Here is a 21,758-nt window from a genome sequence, read left to right as displayed (position 1 = left end):
GGAAGGTTTTAATGAGGCCTGACCCTCAGTTTACTTCTCTGTGTATTCGATGGGTTCGTTTTAGGCTTTTCTCCTTCCTTCCTTTTCCTTTAATAAAATTTTATTTCAGCAGGTATGAATACATTATTGTACAAGACAGTTTAATAAGTGTTGAATTACTTTGTCAAATAATTAGGAGGCAAAAGGAAGCCACAGTATGTAAAACTAGAAGAATATAATGGAGGAATGGAGAGAGGTGAGAAGGAGAAAGCATCCAGAAAGCTTTCCGGCAAGAAACGACCTAAGTTACAAACACAGAAACTGCCTTAACCACAGACCAGACAGATCTTGGAGAGATAACCACAAACCTGACAGATCTTGGAGAGATAGCAGACCCCATGCAGACGAAGCCACTTTCTTTTTCAACAACTTTCCCGAAGGAACAAGGATACAATGCCTGGAGAGAATCTTCAATAAGATTGGAAGGGTTACCGATATTTTCTGCCCTCGAAAGAGAGATTTAAAAGGTAAACTTTTTGGTTTTGTGCGTTTTGAGAATGCCTCAGACAAAGAGAGGTATCTGTTCGAGCTTAACAATATTTGGATTGGAAGTTACAAAATGAGAGGTTTCATTCCAAGATTCGAGAGGTCAGTCAAGGATGACCAAAATCGAAAGAGGGAAGGCAACACCAAAAATTCAGAATGGGGAAAGAAGCCACTGGAGGAACCCAACTCAAAAACCCAGAACATACCAACCGCGGTTCGCAAGACAGGAATATCTTTTGCAGAAGTGCTGGGAGGCCGAAATTATGAAGCAGCCCCTCCGGCAGATGAAGTCCTAAGTTATCAATCCGCTGCAGAGGACCTAGATTGGCTACACAAATCTTTCACAGGATTTATAAAGACGGAATATGCATGGGAAGAGTTTGGCGAAGAAATAAAAAATGAATGCATTGGAAATCTTAAGATTACCTCTTTAGGTGGAAACCTTGTCCTTTTACAAAGCACCAACCACCTGACTGTGCAAGAAATCATGACAGAACTTGACGAATGGAAAACTTTTTGGTTCGAGTGGGTCCGCCCGTGGTCCTACGTCGACGTGAGCACACAAAGAGTGGTGTGGACAAAATGGTACGGGGTACCTCTTCAAGCTTGGAGTCATAGGTTCTTTCACACCATGGGATCACGCTTGGGACTGGTCCTGAAAATTCATGAGGCTACAAAGAACAGAGATCGCCTGGACGCCGCATTTATCCAGATTTCAACCGGCTTCACTTCTCTTAATCGAATTGTTGAAAGCAGAATTAACGGAGCTCATTTTAAAATCAGGATCGAAGAGGTCGCCGATCAACAGAGGATTGGGGATTTTTCGTGTCAAGAACTGGCTTCAGATTCAGAGGAAGAGACCTCCTCCGACGACGACGATGAACTGCGATCAATTTTGTCTCCGGCAAAAGCTCACGTCGAAGACGTTTCCGACGCAAACACCAAAGGAGACAAAGGTGGCTCAGGATCCCAATCGGTGCAGCAGTATTTTTCAAACTCCCCAATAGCCGAAGCCGCCGTTCCAGTTCCCCAAACCGATAGCACGCGGGGTGTCTCACTACAATCATTTGGGTCCCAGAACCAAGAAGCTACTCTGTTTTTGGGAAAATCGGAGAACAAGGGCACGCCAGTCCCAACTTTGCCTAGCCCCAAGGAGATCTGCGTACCAAGCCCAAAAGTAGGGGCTTCCCCAGGCCCAAAGGTTACTACAGAGCCCAACCCGGTTTCAGAAAATGAAGTGCCCCCAGCCCAGCCCATTTTGGATTGCAACCTATCGTCTGTACCAAACCCAGAGATTATCAAAGAAAACCCACCAGTCCCACTTAGCTGTTCGAGGCAATCATCTCACGGGAGCCAAAGCACGGAGCCTCAAGCGAGTAGTCAAAATACCCGCCTGTTCAGGAAGAATTTTTCTCAAAGAAAGAAGATCGGAGTGGAATATCCTCTTAAATTTGGCCTCAATCGTTTCCTCCAGAAAAAAGCAAAACCCCTTTCTTACAAACCCCAACCTTCAAAGAATGTTGTCGGAGCAGAGCATGGCCTCAAAGCTTTGGAAAGGAGTACAGTTGCAACTCAAAATCAAACCATTCCTGGTTTGGAAGAAGGTCAGGAGGAAATTTTGAAGATATTCAACCCGCATTCAAAGAAGGGGCTAAAATCTGGGATTTTGGAAAAGAGATTGGGCTTCGATGCAACTTACCCGACGAGGAAATGGCAAAGCTTTTGACAGACCCAGAAAGAAAAGAAAATTCAGAGGAGGTGAGGTACAATAGTGATCAATGAAAATTATCTCCTACAATATTAGAGGGCTGGGGAATAAATTAAAAAAGAGAGAGGTTAGAGAGTTGATCCAGAGGCAAGAAATCGCAGTTTGCTTTATTCAAGAAACAAAGATGGAAAGTTTTGGGGTCAGGGATCTGCTCTCAGTTTGGGGATCAGAGAAGGGAGAAAGATCAGTCAGACATGCCGATGGGAGATCGGGAGGAATCCTAACTTTATGGGATCCAAATAAGTTCACATGCTCAAGCCATTGGGATCTGCAGGGAGCGGTGATCGTCAATGGTCACTGGATAACAGAGTCAGGTAACATAAACTGCTGTCTAATTAATGTTTATGCCCCACAAAATTTGTCAGAAAAAGAAGTTCTCTGGGATAGAATTAGTTTGGTGATTGCCCAAAACAAGGACAGATGTATTTGCATTGCAGGGGATTTCAATTCTGTTAGAAATACTTCCGAAAGAGTTGGGAAGGTGGAACAACTTATATCAAAAGATATACAGGTTTTTGATAATTTCATCAAAAACAATGAATTGCTTGACATCCGATTACAAGGGAGAAGTTTTACGTGGTATCAACCACAAGGAAACTGTAAGTCAAAACTTGATAGATTTCTTGTCAACGAACAATGGATGGAGAGTTGGCCTCATTCTTTTGCGAGAGGGCTTCCAAGAACGGTGTCGGATCATTGTCCGTTATTGATGGAAACTAAATTTGTGGATTGGGGACCAAAACCGTTCCGGTTTATTAATGCATGGACTAGTCATCCGGATTTTGCTAGAATCGTCTCTGAATCTTGGAACAAAGATGGAATTTCGGGCTGGAGCAGCTACGTTTATAAAGAAAAACTGAAGAGACTTAAAACTGATCTCAAATGCTGGAACAGAAACTGCTTTGGTTTGATTGAGGAGAACATTGCCAAGCTCCGAACCGAAATCGAGGAATGGGACGTGGTGGATGATACCTTGGGGCTAGAAGAATCTGAATCAATCAAAAGAAATGCAGCAGCAGCCAACCTTCTTCTTCAGCTCAAAAACAGAGACAACTTATTATCCCAAAAAGCGAGAGATAGATGGTTGGTCGATGGAGATGTTAACAGCAGCTATTTCCACAGGATGATCAAAGGAAGAAGGGCAAAAAACAGCCTTTCGGGACTTCTTTTAAATGACAGTTGGGTTGATGAGCCCTCTCAAGTAAAAAAAGCTGTTCGTGAACACTTTGAAGGTCAGTTTAAGCAGCAAAGAGGCTTTAGACTTTCTCTCCCGGACGATTTCGTTCAAAAAAAACTATCGAGGGAGTCTAGAGAAAGTCTAGAACACCTTTTCACAGAGGAAGAGGTCAAGGCGGCGATTTGGAACTGCGAAGGAGGGAAGAGCCCGGGGCCAGATGGATTTAACTTCCATTTTATGAAGACTTGTTGGGATACTATCAAAGGGGAAATTCTGGGAGCTTTGAACGAGTTTCACACTCACGGGAAGTTAACAAGAGGTTGCAATCCTTCATTCATCGCTCTTATCCCGAAAAAGGAGAAAGCCTCAAGGTTGAAGGAGTTCCGGCCAATCTCTCTTATTAACAGCCTGTACAAAGTGATCGCCAAAGTACTCGCCTCAAGATTAAAACAAGTGATTCACCATGTGATATCTGACTGCCAAAGTGCCTTCATTGAAGGGAGGTACATCTTGGATGGGGTAATTATGCTGAATGAGATAATTGAAGAAGTCAAAAAAAAGAAGAAAAACACGTTTCTTTTCAAAGTTGATTTTGAAAAGGCATTCGACACAGTTGATTGGGTTTTTTTGGATCAAATGCTTGACAGGATGAACTTCAGTCACAGGTGGAGGAAATGGATCTCGGGCTGCCTTACTTCAGCATCAGCCAATGTCTTGGTCAATGGAAGTCCTTCGGGTGAGTTTCAACTGGAAAGAGGACTCCGACAAGGAGATCCTTTATCTCCTTACCTCTTTCTAATTGCTGCTGAGGGACTCAACCTGCTTACTGAGAAAGCCATTCAGATTGGGCGGCTTAAACCTTTAAAGCTTGGTGACGGCGGCATCAAAGTTTCACACCTCCAATATGCCGACGATACAATGTTCATAGCCCCGGGGAAGAGTGAAAATGTTTGGGCACTTAAGAGCATTCTAAAGCTCTTTGAACTTCTATCTGGTCTCAAGGTTAATTTTGACAAGAGCTGCATCTTCGGAATTGGTACCCAAAGTCCTACCAGAGCCCTTCAGGCGAATATCCTCAACTGTAAAGAGGGTAATCTCCCAACCAAATATCTGGGAATTATGATTGGCACTCGATTATCTCGGGTCGACGATTGGAGATATCTTGTTGATAAAATGAAGCGGAAAATTTCCAAGTGGCAGAACAGAAAATTCTCTTTGGCAGGTAGAGTCACGCTGCTTCGTTCGATGCTCTTCTCTACTCCGATCTACCAACTGTCCTTCTCTATTTTACCTAAGAAAGTCCTCTCGGATCTTCGATCTGTGATGTCCAATTTTCTTTGGGGTGGGGGGATTTCGGAGACGAGGAAAATCCACTGGGTTAAATGGGAAGAGCTTTGTGATGAAGCTGGTGAGGGGGGGCTTGGTATTAAAGATTTTGAAAGCTTCAATAAGGCATTAATGGCAAAATGGATATGGAGATTTTTGTCGGAAGATAACTCCTTATGGGTTCGAGTGGTGAAAGCTTGTAAGGGGGAGATGGAGTGGGATGAAGAGGGCCTGAATTTTGAAAAAAAAAAAGTGACGACAGGAGGATGGTGGAAGAAGGTTTTGAGACTTAGTTGGGGGGAGGAAGGAAGGTGGCTAAGAGAAAATCTGGAGGTACAGATAGGGGAAGGGAATTCTTTTCTTTTCTGGCATCACTTTTGGGCTGGCAAGAAAAGGCTTCGCGATCACTTTCCAAGACTCTTTCGGCTTAGTAGAAATCAGGGGGGAACGCTGAAAGAAATGGGGGAATGGACAGATAATGGCTGGGAATGGAGGTTTCTTTGGAACCGAGATCTGAGGGAGCGCGAGGAGCTTCAGCTCTCCGAGCTACTTTCCATTTTAAATAAACATTCTCTTTGTGCAGGAAAGAAGGATGAATGGAGATGGAAGCCCAATTCCAACGGCTTCTACACAGTTAAGTCAGCGTACAAACTTATCCGAGGAGATAGAGCTTCAAACAGACTTCGACTGAACAAACAGGAATTTAAGATGATCTGGAGGGCTCCTGCACCACATAAGATGAAAATTACAGCATGGAGGATAGTCAAAGGGAAAGTGGCGACATCCGAAAACCTTCTCAGAAGACATATCCAACTGCCTCCATCATCCACAAATTGCATCTTCTGTAAGTCTCACACCGAGGACATAAACCATTTATTCATCACCTGTTCACAGACCGTGGAAATTTGGCTGGCCATTATTCAGTGGCTAGGAGTACAGTCGGTCCAACAAAGAGAAGTTAGTAATCATTTTATTGCCTTCATGGGTTTGGGGAATAAGGCGGCCACATCTTTCCTCTCAAGTGTGTGGATTTGCATGATTTGGAGTTTATGGAAAGCTAGAAATGAGTGCATATTCGACCAAGGCTCCTGGAATAAAGATAAAATGGTGTTTGAGATTAAACAGAGACTATGGAGCTGGACAAAAGTTTATAAGAAGGAGATCTCGTCCTCGGATTTCCACTCATGGCTGAGGAACCCAAATATTTTCGGTTGATCTTGAGACCCCTCTTGCAGATGTTCTTCCCCTCTGTCCCCGTTGTTTTTCTTTCTCCTATTTTTTTATGTTATTTCTCTCTCTTTGGTACCTCTGGTACCGAGCAATAATATCATCTTTTTCCTGACCAAAAAAAAAAAATAAGTGTTGAATTAAGCATCATAAGATAGTAATTAGCTGCAACTCCTTTATCTTCTCTGCTTTTTCAAGAAGATCATGTTTCTGCAAACATTTTCTAGATGTCTATTAACATCTGTTTCCGAAAGAGTTGACAAAATTTCTATCTAGATCTAGTCTTTATTTTTCATTTTTTGATCTAGTCTTTGTTTACTTTTTTAATGGATTTCAATCTCATCGAGGCAATTTTTTGCGTGAACATGTGGTAGCTTGCCTTTCTGGAGTTGGTCATCATTTCTTAATTCATAGACAATTAGTATTTACACCGTATAATATATGAAAAATATTTTTATATTTTTTTATATATAAAATTGGTACTAATTCAATTATTATATTTATAAATATAATAAAATTTTAACTTTAAATAAATATAAAGAATTAATAAGCAAAGAGGGAGGTATTGGGTGGGTGGGGTCAGCGGCGGCGAGAAATACATAATCTGTCGCAACATACAATGCATTTTTATGTGTAATGATATATATTTTTGTGCGCAAATGTATGCATGTAAAATATACTCCCTCCGTCCCCAAAATAAGTTCCTCTTTGGGGATGGCACGGGTTTTAAGGAAAATGGTAAAGTGTATTGATAGTGGGGAAAAATATATTATAATTAGTATTGAGAGTGGTGAAAATGTGAAAAAGTGTTATAATTAGTATTGGGAGTGGTGAAAAAGTGAAAAGTAAGAATAAATAAAGTATTATTAGTGGTGGGGTAGTTGTCCAAAAATAGAAAGAAAGAAAGAGGAATTTATTTGGGGGACGTCCCAAAATGGAAAATGAGGAACTTATTTCAGGGACGGAGGGAGTATTAGCTTCGAGAAATCTTAAAAAAAAAAAAAAAAAGCGCTTTTTTGTTTGTAATATCCAAAAAATTTATTATGATTTTACTTCTGTGTGTATTTTGGAAGCTCTCCGTCATGCATGTGTCGCGTTTTTAGCAGTTAGCATATAATAAAAAACTAATTTGTTCTTGACCTGTAAGCTCTGGACAATCTCGCATAAATTTTTGTATAGTTGCTTACATTTTGAACTTCTGTTCATGGCTACTTTGCTAGAAATAAATGATACTCCCTCCGTCCACGAAATGAGTACCCATTTGTGGACGGCACGGGTTTTAAGAAATGTATGGAGTGTAGTGTGAATAGTTTAAGGGTCCCACTTTTTGAGTGTATTAATTAAAGAGATGTGTGGGGTACACTTGCCAAAAAGGGAAATGGGTACTCATTTCGTGGACGGACGAAAAAAGAAATATGGATACTCATTTCGTGGACGGAGGGAGTATTTTAATGAATATATTGTTGATGGTTGTTTGGGCCTAGCAACTTGGTCTGGGCCTGAATCGACTAAATTTACATTTTGATAATATATTCAGGTTAATATTTTCGAATACCAACAATGTAAATTGCTTATAATCGAATTGATCTTTTCTTTTAGAGTGCATTCTTTTTTGATGGAAAAGAGTGAAAAATATATATTTTCGTATTTTTTTATTATTTTAATATATTTTGTAAGAAGAACAATTTTTTTCGGGCAGCCTATTTTTTCTCATTTTTACTTCAATTCATAATAATATTATCATGGGGGATTGATGTGATAATATTTTTCTTGAGGTATTGATATGATAAACTATATTTTCAACATTAAAGAATAACTATGATAGATTTTTCTCATCTTTTTTTATCCATCATTTTCTCATGATAAATTTATAACAAAAAAAAATACACCCTTATTATTATTATTATATATTATTATTAGCATTTGCAGAAACACCCTTGGTCATTTTAAATCAAACATAAACCCAATTTTCTATATTACGTACAGAATATAAAAATAAACATAAAGAATGAGGGCAAGAAAGAGAAGAAAGAAGAGTAGTGTCTTAACCTTGAATCTCAGCAAATTTTTGGCATGATTCGGTCTCCCGAAAATATTATTCTATTCGTTCACAAAAATTAATTCTAGATGAATTTTAATAAAAATGATTGAATGTATTAAGAGTGAAGAAAGTATTACACTCAAAAAATACTGATAATAATCATAATTATATTGATACCCTAATATTTAGATATTTGGAGACATTACTATTTGTGGTAATAACATGACACCAAAAATTTAACACTGTCAAGATATTGATACTCTCTTGTAAGAAATTCACTGCACATGTCATTTTCTTCTTTCCAGACTTCTGTGAATAGCCAAACAAGACTCTAGACCAACATTCATCACTATTAAATAATATGTGGAAATAGGGGCCTATTTTGATGCTAGTTTGTGGGTCTTAAATTCAATCAAATTATGTATTGTGTACATCATAAAATAGAGATTTTTTTAAAAAAAAGTCGAACAAAAATGATTGTATAAATCATTAAATCCACTCCCAATAAGTTGGAGTTTGGCGAAAAAAATCACAAGTAATTTCAAAATTATAATTTTAATATAAATTTTGAAATGTGACAAATTAAATCATCATTTTTTAATTTTTTTAATTTTGTCTCATTAATTATTTATGGTCGTCGAATTGTTGAATTGGAGCTTACATGAATTAGTTTGTCACATAATATTCATGTTATGATGTCGTTCAAAGTTAGAAACTAGGGTGCAGATACATGATACAATCCTTTTATATTTTGAGAAATAATAATAATTAAAATTACACGAAAAGGACGTCGTTTAAGCTTTACAAAAATGATATCGTCTTTGCTAACCCAATAAGTTCCAACTCGTTAATCGAATACCAGAAAAAGAATTAGGGGGATAAATTACAAAAATAGAATAGGTGATGATTTAATTCATCACATTTCAAAAATTACGATAAAATTACAGTTTTTAAATAATTCATAATTTTATTTGCCAAAACTCCATTACATTATGTACATAATAAATAATCCTTATAACCAACAAACAAAGTGGTGCAAATATCTATTTCTCCTACAAACCAAAAAAAAAGAAGAAGAAAAAGAAGTGGTGCTAAGATTTATAAAAAAGATACAATATTACTTATACAACCCTAACTAATTAATTGAGCCACGCACAAATATTGCTGAATTAACTGAATTTAAACTTTCGGTTCATTTTGTGTTTTAATTAACAAGGAATAGCCAACAATACTTTATAAATGATTCTAAATTATCTTTATTTTCTAAAGAGCAAAGGGAATAAATTAAACTAGAATTAATACAATGAAACACGGCTCAGTTGATAAGACGTTTCTCCTCCAACTAATAAGTCGCATGGTTTGAGTCACCAAAAGGAGAAATAGGGAACCATTATTGATCATCTTTCAAATTTAAAATAATAATAATAAAAAAAGAATTAAACTAGGATTAAACATAAACTATTTTTTTTGTCAAATTTGGTTACTCTAAATTACACACACAAAAGACAGGAAAACAAAGAAAATCTCAACATTAAACCAAGGCAAATTTCAAGGACATGAGAAGAAGAAAATTTCTACTTATATAGATTTGGTCGACTCCAAGTAAGCATGTGACAAGATAATTATACTCGCTACATAACTATATATGTAAAAATTCATAAAACTTATACCCCCAAAATAGTTTAAATTTTGTAAATTTTCCCTCAAAACATCAAAACACAACCAAATCAAGAAATTAAGATGCATCTTCTTCTCCTTCATCACATCCTCGGCCCGGCCCGGCCCGGTTACATGAGAGGGCTATTTAGAAGCCCGTGCCACGTGGACGACCCGATCCCATTCCAGCTCCCGATTTCCCCGCCAAAATTCTGCCACGTGTTCAATCCCCACTCCGCCCCACCGCTGCAAAACTCCTCGAATCCAATCTCCTGATTCAAAGCCCTAATCCCCAATCCCATCCCGAATTGGGGATCGCATTCCACTCCGAAACCGCCCTCGCCGGCGGCGGCGCCGCCGTACGGATTGTGAAAGCCTCTCGGAATGTCGAGGTACACAGGCGACGGCTTCGGGAGGGGATCGTAGGGGGAAGGGTTGGGGCGGTCGTGACTCCGGCGGGAGGAGGAGGAGGAGGAGCGCTTGTTCTTGCGGCAGCCGCCGCCGACGGGGACGTTGCGGAGGGTGCCGCCTTTGGTCCAGTACCTCCGGCACGATTTGCAGAAGTATCGGGGCTGGGAGAGGCTGTAGTTGTTGTAGTAGCAGAATTTGGTGTTGCTGGAATCGCAGCGAGGGCATTTTAGGGATTGCTCCGCCGGCCGGGGCTTCTTCTCCGGCTGCGCCGCCTTTGTGCTCGCCACCATGCTTTCTAGCGTTTGTGATCCAGCTTCCTGAATATGATTGAACCAAAATTATGTTTTGTTTTGCTTTAGATAATGAGAATTGCATGTAAAATTCCGGTGAAGAAGAAATGATTATCAAGTGATTATTTTTTTGAAATATAATAATACTTAATAAATTAACTCTATTTAATTACTACTGCATGTTTTGGCTAATGGAGATGGGAGAATGACAAACGACAAATCATCTATTTTCTGCTGTTTTGGTGTTTGTTTTTATTTATCCTTTCCAAACATATTTACGGAACAAATAATTCCTCTGTCCGCGATATCGTTTTCACATTTGTCATTTCGGTTCGTCCGCGATATCATTTCCACTTCCATTTGTAGAATTAGGGTCCACAAACTTCCATTAACAATAATAATGGAACCCAAACTCCATTATTCACCACTTTTTTAAAACTCGCGTCGTTCATAATGTGGAAACGACATCGTGGACGGAGGGAGTATACATGAAACTGTGAAATAAAATAAAATATATATGTACACTAGTTCTTGAAAAGTAAATGATGATTTTTTTATATATATAGAAAATGGTCATTATCATCTAAATACATCAATTTTGAGGTAAATTGGTTCACATGAACTTTAAAAAGAGTAAAAAAAATATACGAACTTCAATGATGTAGAATTTTACCATAAATTTAATTTTTTGCTCAAATTAAAGTTGGTGACGTATACCCATCGAATGTTTTAAAAAACTACGTCGCTTTGAGAGATTTATAAAATACTAAATTACCTTGAAAATCGTAGGATTTTTTGTAGAGTTCACATAATTTTTACTCCTTTAAAAGTTCATGCGCAAGATCAGATTATCCATAAAATTATCCATAAAGTTAGTGTATTTAAACCACTACAGAAAATGAAGGATAAAAAAAAAAAAAAAAAATCAATAACAGATAAAAATATATATATCTCTCATTTTTTTACCATGAAATTTACAAATCACATTGAAAGTGAAGGTACCTGGTGGTGATGAGATTGTCCACTTGCAGAATCCATAGCCATGCAACAGATATGGCCTCACTTTGAAATTGTATCCAACAATTTGTTTCTATTTTATGTATTTTTTGTTGTTGTTGAGAAAAGCAGGCAGCGTTGGTGAAGAGAGGTGAGAGAAATACTGTGTTAGAAGAAGATGAGTTGATTATGTGAGAGAGAGACTCATGCAAATGCAAAGCTTTCTTCTTTATCTCCCCACTGTGTGTGTGAATGGCAGAAGCTGATGCGCAGCCCAAAACACATACACATATATATACAGAGAGAGAAGTGGGGTTGATATTTTAGAGAGAGAAAGTGATGATTACAACTGGGGATGCGTGTCTGTGTATGTCTGCGTAGTTTGCATACGCGAGGATTTGGCACACCACAACTAAACCAATCTCAATTAGCTCAAGCGATAAACTCTACTCATCAAAATATTACTAAGTTTATATAAAGATTAATATATATATATATATATATATAAATTAAATTGATGAAAAATATTTAAAAATTATTTCAAGTAAGTTGATGTATAAAGTGAATTGAGCCCACTATTAATAACATTTTAAATAATTAATTTTTTATTAAAAATAATATGACACATTAATAACGGGACGTCCCAATATAATAATTGAGACATTTGAAGAGAGTATTTATTCTAAATTGGTATTGATTCAAGTCTTATTGGCATCGTGTGAATTGTTATATATTTTGTGTGGATGTTAAATTGTTTTTATTTGGATATTTGGTATTGTGTGTAATAACATAATTATTACTCCCTTCTTCCATTAAATGAGTATCCAGCTGACACTAATTTAAAAAAAAATTGATTGAATGTGTAGAGTGAAATAATGGTCCTATTTTTGTTATAAGTGTGTATGTGGGGTACATTTATATAAAAATATATATATATATATATTTGTTTAATTAACGGATCAAAAAATATGAATACTTATTTAGTGGAAAAATAAAATATTTAATTAATTCAGATCTCTAAAAATAATCATTTGTTTTAATTTCTAGAGGGAAAATAGAGTAGACAAGAATTTTGTGTTTAGATTTCATAGAGGTCTATCTAGGTGGGTGGGTGAGTGAAAAATACTACTCCCTCCGTCCGCCAAAATTATGTAAAATTGCTTGGACACGAGATTTAATAAAATTGATGATGATTTTGATGTAGTGGAGAAAGGGTCCCACCACTTTATGAGATGTGTGGTTGAGATTGAATTTTGAGTGGGTTTTTTTGTAAATAAAGAGTGTTAGTAAGGATAAAATATTAAAGAGGATGGTGGGACCATTGCCATAAAAGGAAAGTGACATAATCTTGGCGGACGACAAATATAGTAATTTTTACATAATCTTGGCGGACGGAGGGAGTATCTCATTTTATCGTGAATTTAGTGGTGTTTAAAAATAAAAAGTGAATATTTTTTTTAGAGATTTGTAAAAATGATAAATTACACCTATGTTTTAGAGCAAAGGAGGAGTATTATGTAAAAGATGAGTGTACTATATACGTCCATATAAAATTTGAGGCATTCAAAGTCTTTTCTTTGTAAAAGGTCATCGGTTTAATACGGTATATAGCTTTTTCATTTTTGTGTGAATAATAATTTTGTTTGTGTGCTGTTATTTTTCCACCGTAAACAAAAATCTCTCGCTAGTGCCAAAACTATGATATGAGAATGCAACTAAAGATGGGACCCACATAGTCTACTAACAATAACATGTATATAGACGTTTTTTCATTTTTTGGTATTACTTGAGGAAGGCACCCAAATTTATTTTTATAAGAGTTAATGGTTAAGTATCACTGATGTCATGCGAATTGAATTTTTTTTATATATTATACTTTGTTCTATATTTTGTGGTATCTCGTCGTGTTAATATTAATTTTACTATTTTATAAATATTTATTAAAAAATATATTATATATTATATAATGAGTCATCATTAACATTTATCATTAAAAATATTTTTATAAATTATATATAATATAATTACGTATTAACCAACTATAAAAATCAATTATTTATTAAAAATTTGAAAATTTTAAAAGATATTGATAAACTCTAATTTGAATTAGTGAACCCTATATAATAATCTTAAAATACCTTTTTAGGGATAACCTTAAAATATTAATTCTACTAAAACATAAAAATTTAAAAGAGAAGGAGTAAATGATTTTAAAACTATAAATAGAACAGTAAATTGAAACATGAGGTGAGACACCAAAAGTAGAATATAGGATCTCATGTGTTTTTAATTAATGGAAATTTTGAGCATACAAAGGAATTTAATATTATACTTCCATTTTAAATTTTCTATTTTCACTAATTATAAATATGAATTATATTAAAATCTAAGCAATCAAATCAATAAATTTATGTAGTATTAAAATGGAGATAGAAATTCGCTAGACCAATATACATCGACAATATATAATACGACAACTTTCAAGTTGATATATGTCTATAAATAGTAATGAAATGATTTTTTTTTTGCTATAGTAATGCAATGATTTTATGTTAATGCTTAATCGCATTTTTCATTCAAGGGCTAGACTGGAATTGTTACAATTGTTTGGTCACTTTAAATTAACTTAAAATATACCATTAAAGATAAAAAAATATAGAAAAATGAATTAAATTTTTTAAAGTACTTAGAGTACCGAAATAAATACTACCATCCCTTTATAAAATGAATATGAAGTACTACAATTTATTATTCAAATTGTTTTTGTACAAAAAAATAGTTAAAATAAAATTTAGAAAATTAGTTGAGACTAGCATGACTTTATACCTTAATCAATCAAAAGAGACATGCAGTGATGAATCATTAAATAGATTTAAAATGAATATATATTTTCAAAGTTGTATCGCATATATAGGCTCCTATTACCTAGCCTGGCTATTTTGACATTAACACAGATTTCTTAATACTTTTTTGGTCTCTTTTTAATTTGTTTAGTAGTTTTGGCTATCATTTAAGTTGTCCCTTAATTGTTGTCACTATATATAAAGTACCAAAAGAATCTATTTGATAAATTTATCTTAACAAAATGATTAGATCAATTTCCTTATCCACTAAGATATGAAATCCACAACAACATGATTCTCATTTCTCACTATATATCAGCATTTATTTTGGCTAAAAATATTTGGTGATCAATTAAAAACCACTTCAATTTCCAATCCTCTTATTTTCTTGCAATATTTATTTACTAATTAATTTACATTCTTATTTTACTAAAATTAAATAAACATATATAGAGATTAGAATACTACGGACACAAAATAAACATATGGAGTATCTTGTGTGTCTTAATTGCATTTTTGAAAGCATCTTCTACTTTCTACTAATCCAAATTAAAATTTACATTATTGGTCCTTAATCATCATATCATATAATCATAAAAAAATACAACTAGTGATTGGTGCTATAAAAATCATGTAACCCCAATAACCCAAATTAGTTCATATCCTCTCACCATAATTAGTTTATATTTCACCTTTTCCTTTATAATATTCATAATCTTAAACGCCCACGGTGTTAGATTTGTAGGATTGGATAGGATTAATTTTGAAATATTATGTTCTGTTGGGTATATATGGTATTGTAGGTTTAGTCATGGCTTATGATTATGAGTCTTAGACTATTCCTGTGACAAAAATAATTTCAAACCAATTTAATTTGAAATAATCTAATAATAATTCGATCTCCAACAATCGAATGTCTTCTAAATTTATGATTTTGTACTTATCCATGTACATTATACTATAAAATATAATAAAATAATTTGCAATGAATAGCCAACATCAAAACCCCACATAGCCCCCATTACTTTAGCTACCAATTTCTTCTTTTCTCATTCCCAATTCCTCAGAATTAAAGTAGGCAAGATTCTTGAGAAGGTGTGAAAATCAATGTGACCACAACAAATATTCTAGCATGTCAAGATTGGTACATATCATAAACGGACAATCATTGATTCCACTCATCTCTTCATTATCCCATCACTATTTGCTTTTGCCCCCTTCCAATTACTATATATTTCTAAATACTACAAAATAATAATACTTGATTTGTTGGTTCACTTTTAGCTATTCTTCGAATTAAAGGGAACAATTTGAATTTGAAATTTTCATAGTCCAACTAAATCCAATCACCCTTGAATTTGATAATCCAAACCAGAAGAACTACTATTTTTTATTCGATTTTCTGTTAATTTGATTAAGCCGAACTATATTTATGAAAAAGGCATTTAGTTTGTTCGATTTTGTGCTAATATTTCAATTAGACTTGTTTATTTAGTTTGAGATGATTTACTTTAAGGATTTTTTTTAATATGAATTAAGAAATTGAGATTCATACCCTGTCACTTTATATGGAGTAATAAAGGAATATTGTAGAGCATTGCATTTTGAGAAAATTTGAAATATATTAAGAAAAAACTAAATAAATGAAATTACCCTTATTTAATAATAATAATGTGCAAATAATTCGGTGGGTCCATATGTTGGACCATGGTCGTATTGGGCTATCAGCATCAATCGAAAATGGTTGACTGGTCAAGATTAATTTTTCAGTCAAAAATAATAAAAACATTGAGGGGCAAAGTGAAAAAGAGAGGTTGAAATCGAAAAGTGTGCAGCATGTCTTTGAATAATAATAATAATAATAATAAGTTAATTTATGGCTTAATTTTCAAAATAGTTATTAATGATCGATCATGTACTCCATTATTCCACTTATGGCCATTAATGCAATGACATTGGCGAAAATTTGTCGAGAAAGGAGGTTAAATAACGTGGTTTTATGTATTTAATTTATGCAAAACTAAAACATAATAAAAGATGAAAAACATCGAATTATATTATAAATTTCAAAATACTTCTTCATATAAAATATACTATTTAGTAGAAGGGCAGTGGACATCAAGTATCATTACATAATTTACATATCAAAACATTCAAATCTATATATGATTTGTGACTCTTGAAAGAGTTTGATTGATCTTGATTTTTGTTAATGGTTATTGTATAAGATCTAAAGAAGGTAATGACATTCTAATTCCTAAGTATCAAAACATTATGCCCCACATTTTTCACTCAAAAGCTTTCCTTCTAAAACATGACAATATAGCCTAATTATAACCAATTTTAACCAATCTTTCTTAAGTAGACAATCTATTTACATTTTTTTTAGTTCTCTTTTGAATATTTGCTACAAAGACAATCTATTTATATGATCTATATTTCTCAATATTATCACTATTGTAACCTATCTTGAGTAATAATTCATGCGTGATAAGTTAGTGTTGTGAAACATATTATGAGATAAAACAAAGAAAGCATGCAAATATAGTTAAGAAGTTAAGATATCCCTTTCTATATATAGTTATTTCTTGTATATATGAATTATAAAAATATTATTTAAACATTTAATTAAGAAAACCTGAAATGTGTGACACAAGTACCAGTTTATTCGAATATTTCTTTATCATAGGTTATAGTTAGAATAGACGTGTGAGAGTGGTGGGGGGACATTTGACTGAAATTTTTTAATTTATCATTTTTATTTAATTTGGCTGTTTAATAAATATGTGCCTAAACTTAAAATTCTCATTTATTTGTCTGTTTGCAGTGTTGCTTTTACTAAGATTGTTCTAGTATAAGCATGCGACACATGGATAGTGGGTTCATTGATAACGGAAATATCTTACCTACACTTTGGGCAATACACTTCTACGTTGGGATTATGACAAGTGGAAGGCTTTAATTGGTTTCTTTTCCAAGTCCCAAACAAATTGTATGTTGACCTCTTAAAAATGTTTTATTGCATAAAAACCCCACATACTTTGCACAAAAATCAGAATAACTCCAATAATTTCATGCATCCCCGCGCTTCGCCTAAAATGGTATCAGAGCGGGTTTTAATTGAGGAATTATATTATATTTATTTTATTTTATGATTTTACCTTTGGGATTAACCTTTATGGGAGGAGACTCCATTTAAGTTTATGGATCCGGACGAATGTCCGAGATGTGTACACTACAGGAACTCTCTCCAAAATTTGGAGATTGAAACAGGTCACTTCATAAGCGACCTCAAATGGAACAATCGAGTCCTCGTTACCAACTTACGACGAGGAGGAGAAATCGAGCTAATTCGCGATATTATCGCGAGTATTCAATTCTATCATGAGCACCTCATGAGAATGGCGGAAGCCAGATCAAGGATTGAACAACGCATGTACGAGGCCCATCAATCCCACGATTGATGGAACAAAAAGACAAGGCGGGAGTAGCTTATCCAAGCTACCACAAGATCGAGCCAGACTCTTCCGACAACGTCAACTTGCGGGAGATTCAGAAAACGGTGGAATACTACGGCAACAAGCTGTATGAGCTACCGATGGAAATGAGCAGAATATCACTAAAACAAGAGGAAATCTTATCCCTCTTACGTGATATCCAGAAAAGAATGGAGGAGATCGAACGGCGAAAACCATGTTCCGGGAAAATTCGGAATCAATGGTCCAAAGACCCGACGAATCAATCTCTATTTGATGCAGCACCCAAGGAGTTGCAGCCGAAGGACATAATCCGAATCATGAAAGGCAAATATTATGAATAGCCTTGACAGAATCGGATTAGAAGATCTACAGGAATTAGCAGAATCATTTGCTAACCTCAACATGGTTGATCTAAAGATGAACCAAGGAGATGAGGTGCCCAAACCCGAGCACCAAGAAGAAAGTTCGTCAAAAAGAGGTGGGGCATCAGATGATGCAAGCCATTACCAACGAACCAGAAGACGCAGGCCACTGATGCGGGATACTCCTGTAGGAAAGGCCACACTTGAACCAATCCATCCATATGGATTGATTCTCAACCTCGACGAAGCCAGATTCAAAGATTGGGAGGATCTTATCGACGAATGGGCTTCATCATTAAATATCGTAATCTCCACAATAGATTACGACAAAAAGGAGTTTGCCAGAATCTTCGAAGCAAGTCTGGCAGGAATGGCAAAACAATACTGGGATAAAATCGAAGTCTCAGCAAGGGAAGAGCTGTTTACTAGTACGAAACCTTATGATACCATTAAGGAGGCTACTAAACAGATTAAAATCCATTTCTTGGGAATGGGTTTTTTCGAAGGATCCGCAGAAGAGAAGCGCAAGAAATATCATCAGGCACTCTACAATCTAAGATTAATGGTGCTAGAGCCAAAAGCTCTTGATGAATTTTTACGCCTCTATACCCTATATGTTCATATGGGGGTGGTTGATGATCAAACTGCCAAGGACCTCTTTTTCACAAAGTTTCCAAGTCCATGGAGGGAGATGCTCATCAACGAGTACGTTTCACCGGGAGAATATCCCCTGGATAGTGTATCAAGAAGGATGTCTTATGTACACAAAAAGTTGTCCGAATGGTGCCAGAAGGCAGCAAACCAGAGGAATCTCAAGAGATTGAGGAGACTCAACAAGAAGTCTCCATTGATGTGTGACAACATTGATCTTCCAACAGAGATCGGTGCTGAGTTGCTGTATCAAAGGAGGAGCCGAAAAAAGCATAGGTATCAACCCTATGAAAGAAAGTTCAGAAGAAGTTCTTGGAAGCCAAGAACTATGTGGACTAAACAGAAGGCACGCTCCTACAAGTCAGGCCAACGGAGCGGACCATCAAGAAACCGATTCTCAAATCAAAAGAGAATCCCGGCGAGGAAAACTTTCAGGCGCACTCAGGCAAAAATTAATGAAAGTTTCAAAGATTGTAACTGCTGGACGTGCGGTGCAAAAGGGCATATCTCTACCAATTGCCCCGATAACGAGAAAAGAGGGATAAAGAAATTCGAATCCACGCAGGATATCGAAGATGCTCTCTATTACCAGAAATTGATACCCGTGTATCAATTCGAAGATATATCCTCTGATGAGAGTATATATGAGCAAGAAGAGGTCTTTAGTTCTGAAGATACGGAGATGTCCGATGGATCAACCGGAGACGAGTCAGACTAAAGAGGAAAACGAGGTCCACCACATCCAGAAGGAGGATCAGAATGAATTCACTAGCCATTTTCTGATTCCACAGGAAGAAGTGGTGAAAAAGCTCGTGAAGAAACTCAATAGGGAAACTGGAGAGGTACAAACATACCAAGGGTTTTCCAATGGAAGATTGAATCGAGTTTTTCATAGCTTGATTCCATCCAAGAGGAAGCATCATGTCTATTTTGGTGTCACAAACCGAGAAATGGCGCTTCCAATGGAGATTACAAGTAATCAGGTGGAAATCCAGCTGGTTCCTGCTGAAGATATTAGGCAGGATCTTAAGAAAATGAAGCCAGAGGTCGCAAGCACGATGAAATGGATTCATATCGGAGCAATTCAGTTGGTAATCAAATCATCCCTCTCCCCAGGGACAGACCAACCGATTGACGTCGCACTTTGCGACAAAAGAATCAGAGATACTAGAGCATCAGTTCTGGGAGCCTTTTCGGGCAATCTCTATGCCAAGAGGATTATAACCGAGTTCTATCCATAGATCGCTTATAATCTACAGGATTCATCCTTCAGCCGAGCCCTGACCCTCTATCAGGACTACAAAAAGAAGGAGCTTATGACAGAAGGGAATAGGCCATACTCACTGACTTATCAAGTCTCGTATGCCTTATCAAATTCCCATCACACAGAATTATTTCTGGGAAAAGAGTTCATTGAAATTCCAGAAATATTTAAGGAGGTAGCCAAGGCAGTCAAACCAAACCGAGTGGAGATTCCTCAGATCGGAGAAATCAACATCGATATTGGAGACAAGACGGTGCTTAGCCATACCCAAAGTCTCAGACTAGGAGCACCAAGGCTATCATTCCAAGGAAATAGGCTAACTTCAGGGCCTATTACAAGAAGTTTCTCTCAAACATATGAGAGAAGGGCGATTCAGGAAACCCCAGTTCCGGACATGAAAGTCAAGCTCAAATGTCCCGAAGGATGGAGGCAAGTTTCCACAAGATTTGATACAACAAGTAAGGAAAACAGGTTTCCTTGCAGTTCGTTGTATTATTTGGCAAATCCAGGAGACAACCGATACATCGGAACTCTGGAGGTTGGAGGTTTTGAAATCCAAACCGAAGGCCAAGCCGGACAAGAAGCAGATGTCCTGATCCTAGGACGAGATTTCCTTGACAAATATAAACCATGGTCATGGAAATCAGGAGGAATGGAGATCACCATTGGACGCCAAAGAATGATGATCCAATGACCAGCCCATTCTCGATATACATCTCTATTGGGATGTTATACGAGGAATACAAAGCAGAATATTTTGCTGCTTATGTGGATTCAGGAGCAGGAATCTGTACAGCAAAACGAGGCGTCTTTCCAGCAGAAGTGGAAGAAGATCTACCTCGAATTGCGGGAAGGGATTTCTCCAAAAAGATTTTACTCCTATCAAAAGGAGTAAAACAGACGGAAATATTAATCGGCGGTGCAGGACAGACACCTTGGTACAAGGTCAAGACTCCACCAATATATTTCCATGATACCGGAGCAGATATATTGTTCGGAAATAATTTTCTGCAAAGCTTCAAGAGGTATATACAGGACAATGAAGCCAGGAGGCTAGTGTTCACAACTAATTGTGATCACAAGATCATTGTACAAAGGCTCAATGGAGCTTTTCATCGCTCAATGCCAATCAAATTTCGCAGCAAGCGTGGTGATGATGGCAGACTCCGGCGACCCCAAATGAAGGATCAAAGGAGATTCGGAGAAGTTTTGCTCAAATGCAGAACTGAGGGATTCCCAAATCTCTCTGAGGAAGAAACTCAAATCCTCAAAGTATCCCTGATATCACACAAAGATATCAAGGAAGATGAACAGGTGTCTATTGCCGACGTCAAAAGAAGGATTCAGAAGTGTTACCATGAGAATCCTTTGGCATGGTGGGACAAGAACCAGCTCAGAGCAACCTTGAAAGTTAAAACTGGAAAGGAGCATGAGTTCGTAAGGTACAAACCTATCCTGATGAACCCACAAGATCAACAGGATATGACGAGTATAATCAAGGAACACCTTGATTTGAAACTAATCGAAGGAGGAAGATCACCCTATAGTAGTCCAGGATTTCTGGTGAGAAATCATGGGGAGATCAAGCGAGGAAAGCCAAGATTGGTCATTAATTATAAAGGGATTAATGACATTCTTGAGTTCGATGGATATTTCATCCCAAGCAGAGAACACCTTATTAATTGCATCAGAAGTGCAAGGGTATTCTCAAAGTTCGATTGCAAATCAGGTTTTTACCAGAT

At 36.3% G+C, this 21,758-nt stretch overlaps 1 protein-coding gene across 1 annotated transcript; it reads right to left on the bottom strand.

Annotated features, from left to right (window-relative positions):
• Positions 1–9,621: 9,621 nt before the first annotated feature.
• LOC131000017 (dof zinc finger protein DOF2.1-like) lies at positions 9,622–11,873 on the bottom strand. The gene is made up of 2 exons (XM_057925744.1): positions 11,424–11,873; positions 9,622–10,448 (listed from the first exon to the last, which is right to left on the bottom strand). The coding sequence occupies exons 1-2, from the start codon at positions 11,463–11,465 to the stop codon at positions 9,852–9,854; spliced, it is 639 nt and encodes a 212-aa protein (XP_057781727.1). The 5' UTR covers positions 11,466–11,873; the 3' UTR covers positions 9,622–9,851.
• Between the last annotated feature and the right edge of the window lie 9,885 nt (positions 11,874–21,758).

This window comes from Salvia miltiorrhiza, chromosome 8 (genome assembly GCF_028751815.1).
Source record: "Salvia miltiorrhiza cultivar Shanhuang (shh) chromosome 8, IMPLAD_Smil_shh, whole genome shotgun sequence".
Classification (NCBI taxonomy): domain Eukaryota; kingdom Viridiplantae; phylum Streptophyta; class Magnoliopsida; order Lamiales; family Lamiaceae; genus Salvia; species Salvia miltiorrhiza.
Note: the sequence above shows the minus strand (reverse complement) of the source record. Positions and strands in the feature narration are given on the sequence as shown.

What these genes read in the sequence shown, in the direction of transcription:
- LOC131000017 (XM_057925744.1), bottom strand. Translation starts at nt 11,465, where the DNA reads ATGGCTATGGATTCTGCAAGTGGACAATCTCATCACCACCAG. An exon ending in GACAATCTCATCACCACCAG is followed by an intron (nt 10,449 to 11,423) that starts GTACCTTCACTT and finishes AATCATATTCAG; the next exon opens with GAAGCTGGATCACAAACGCT.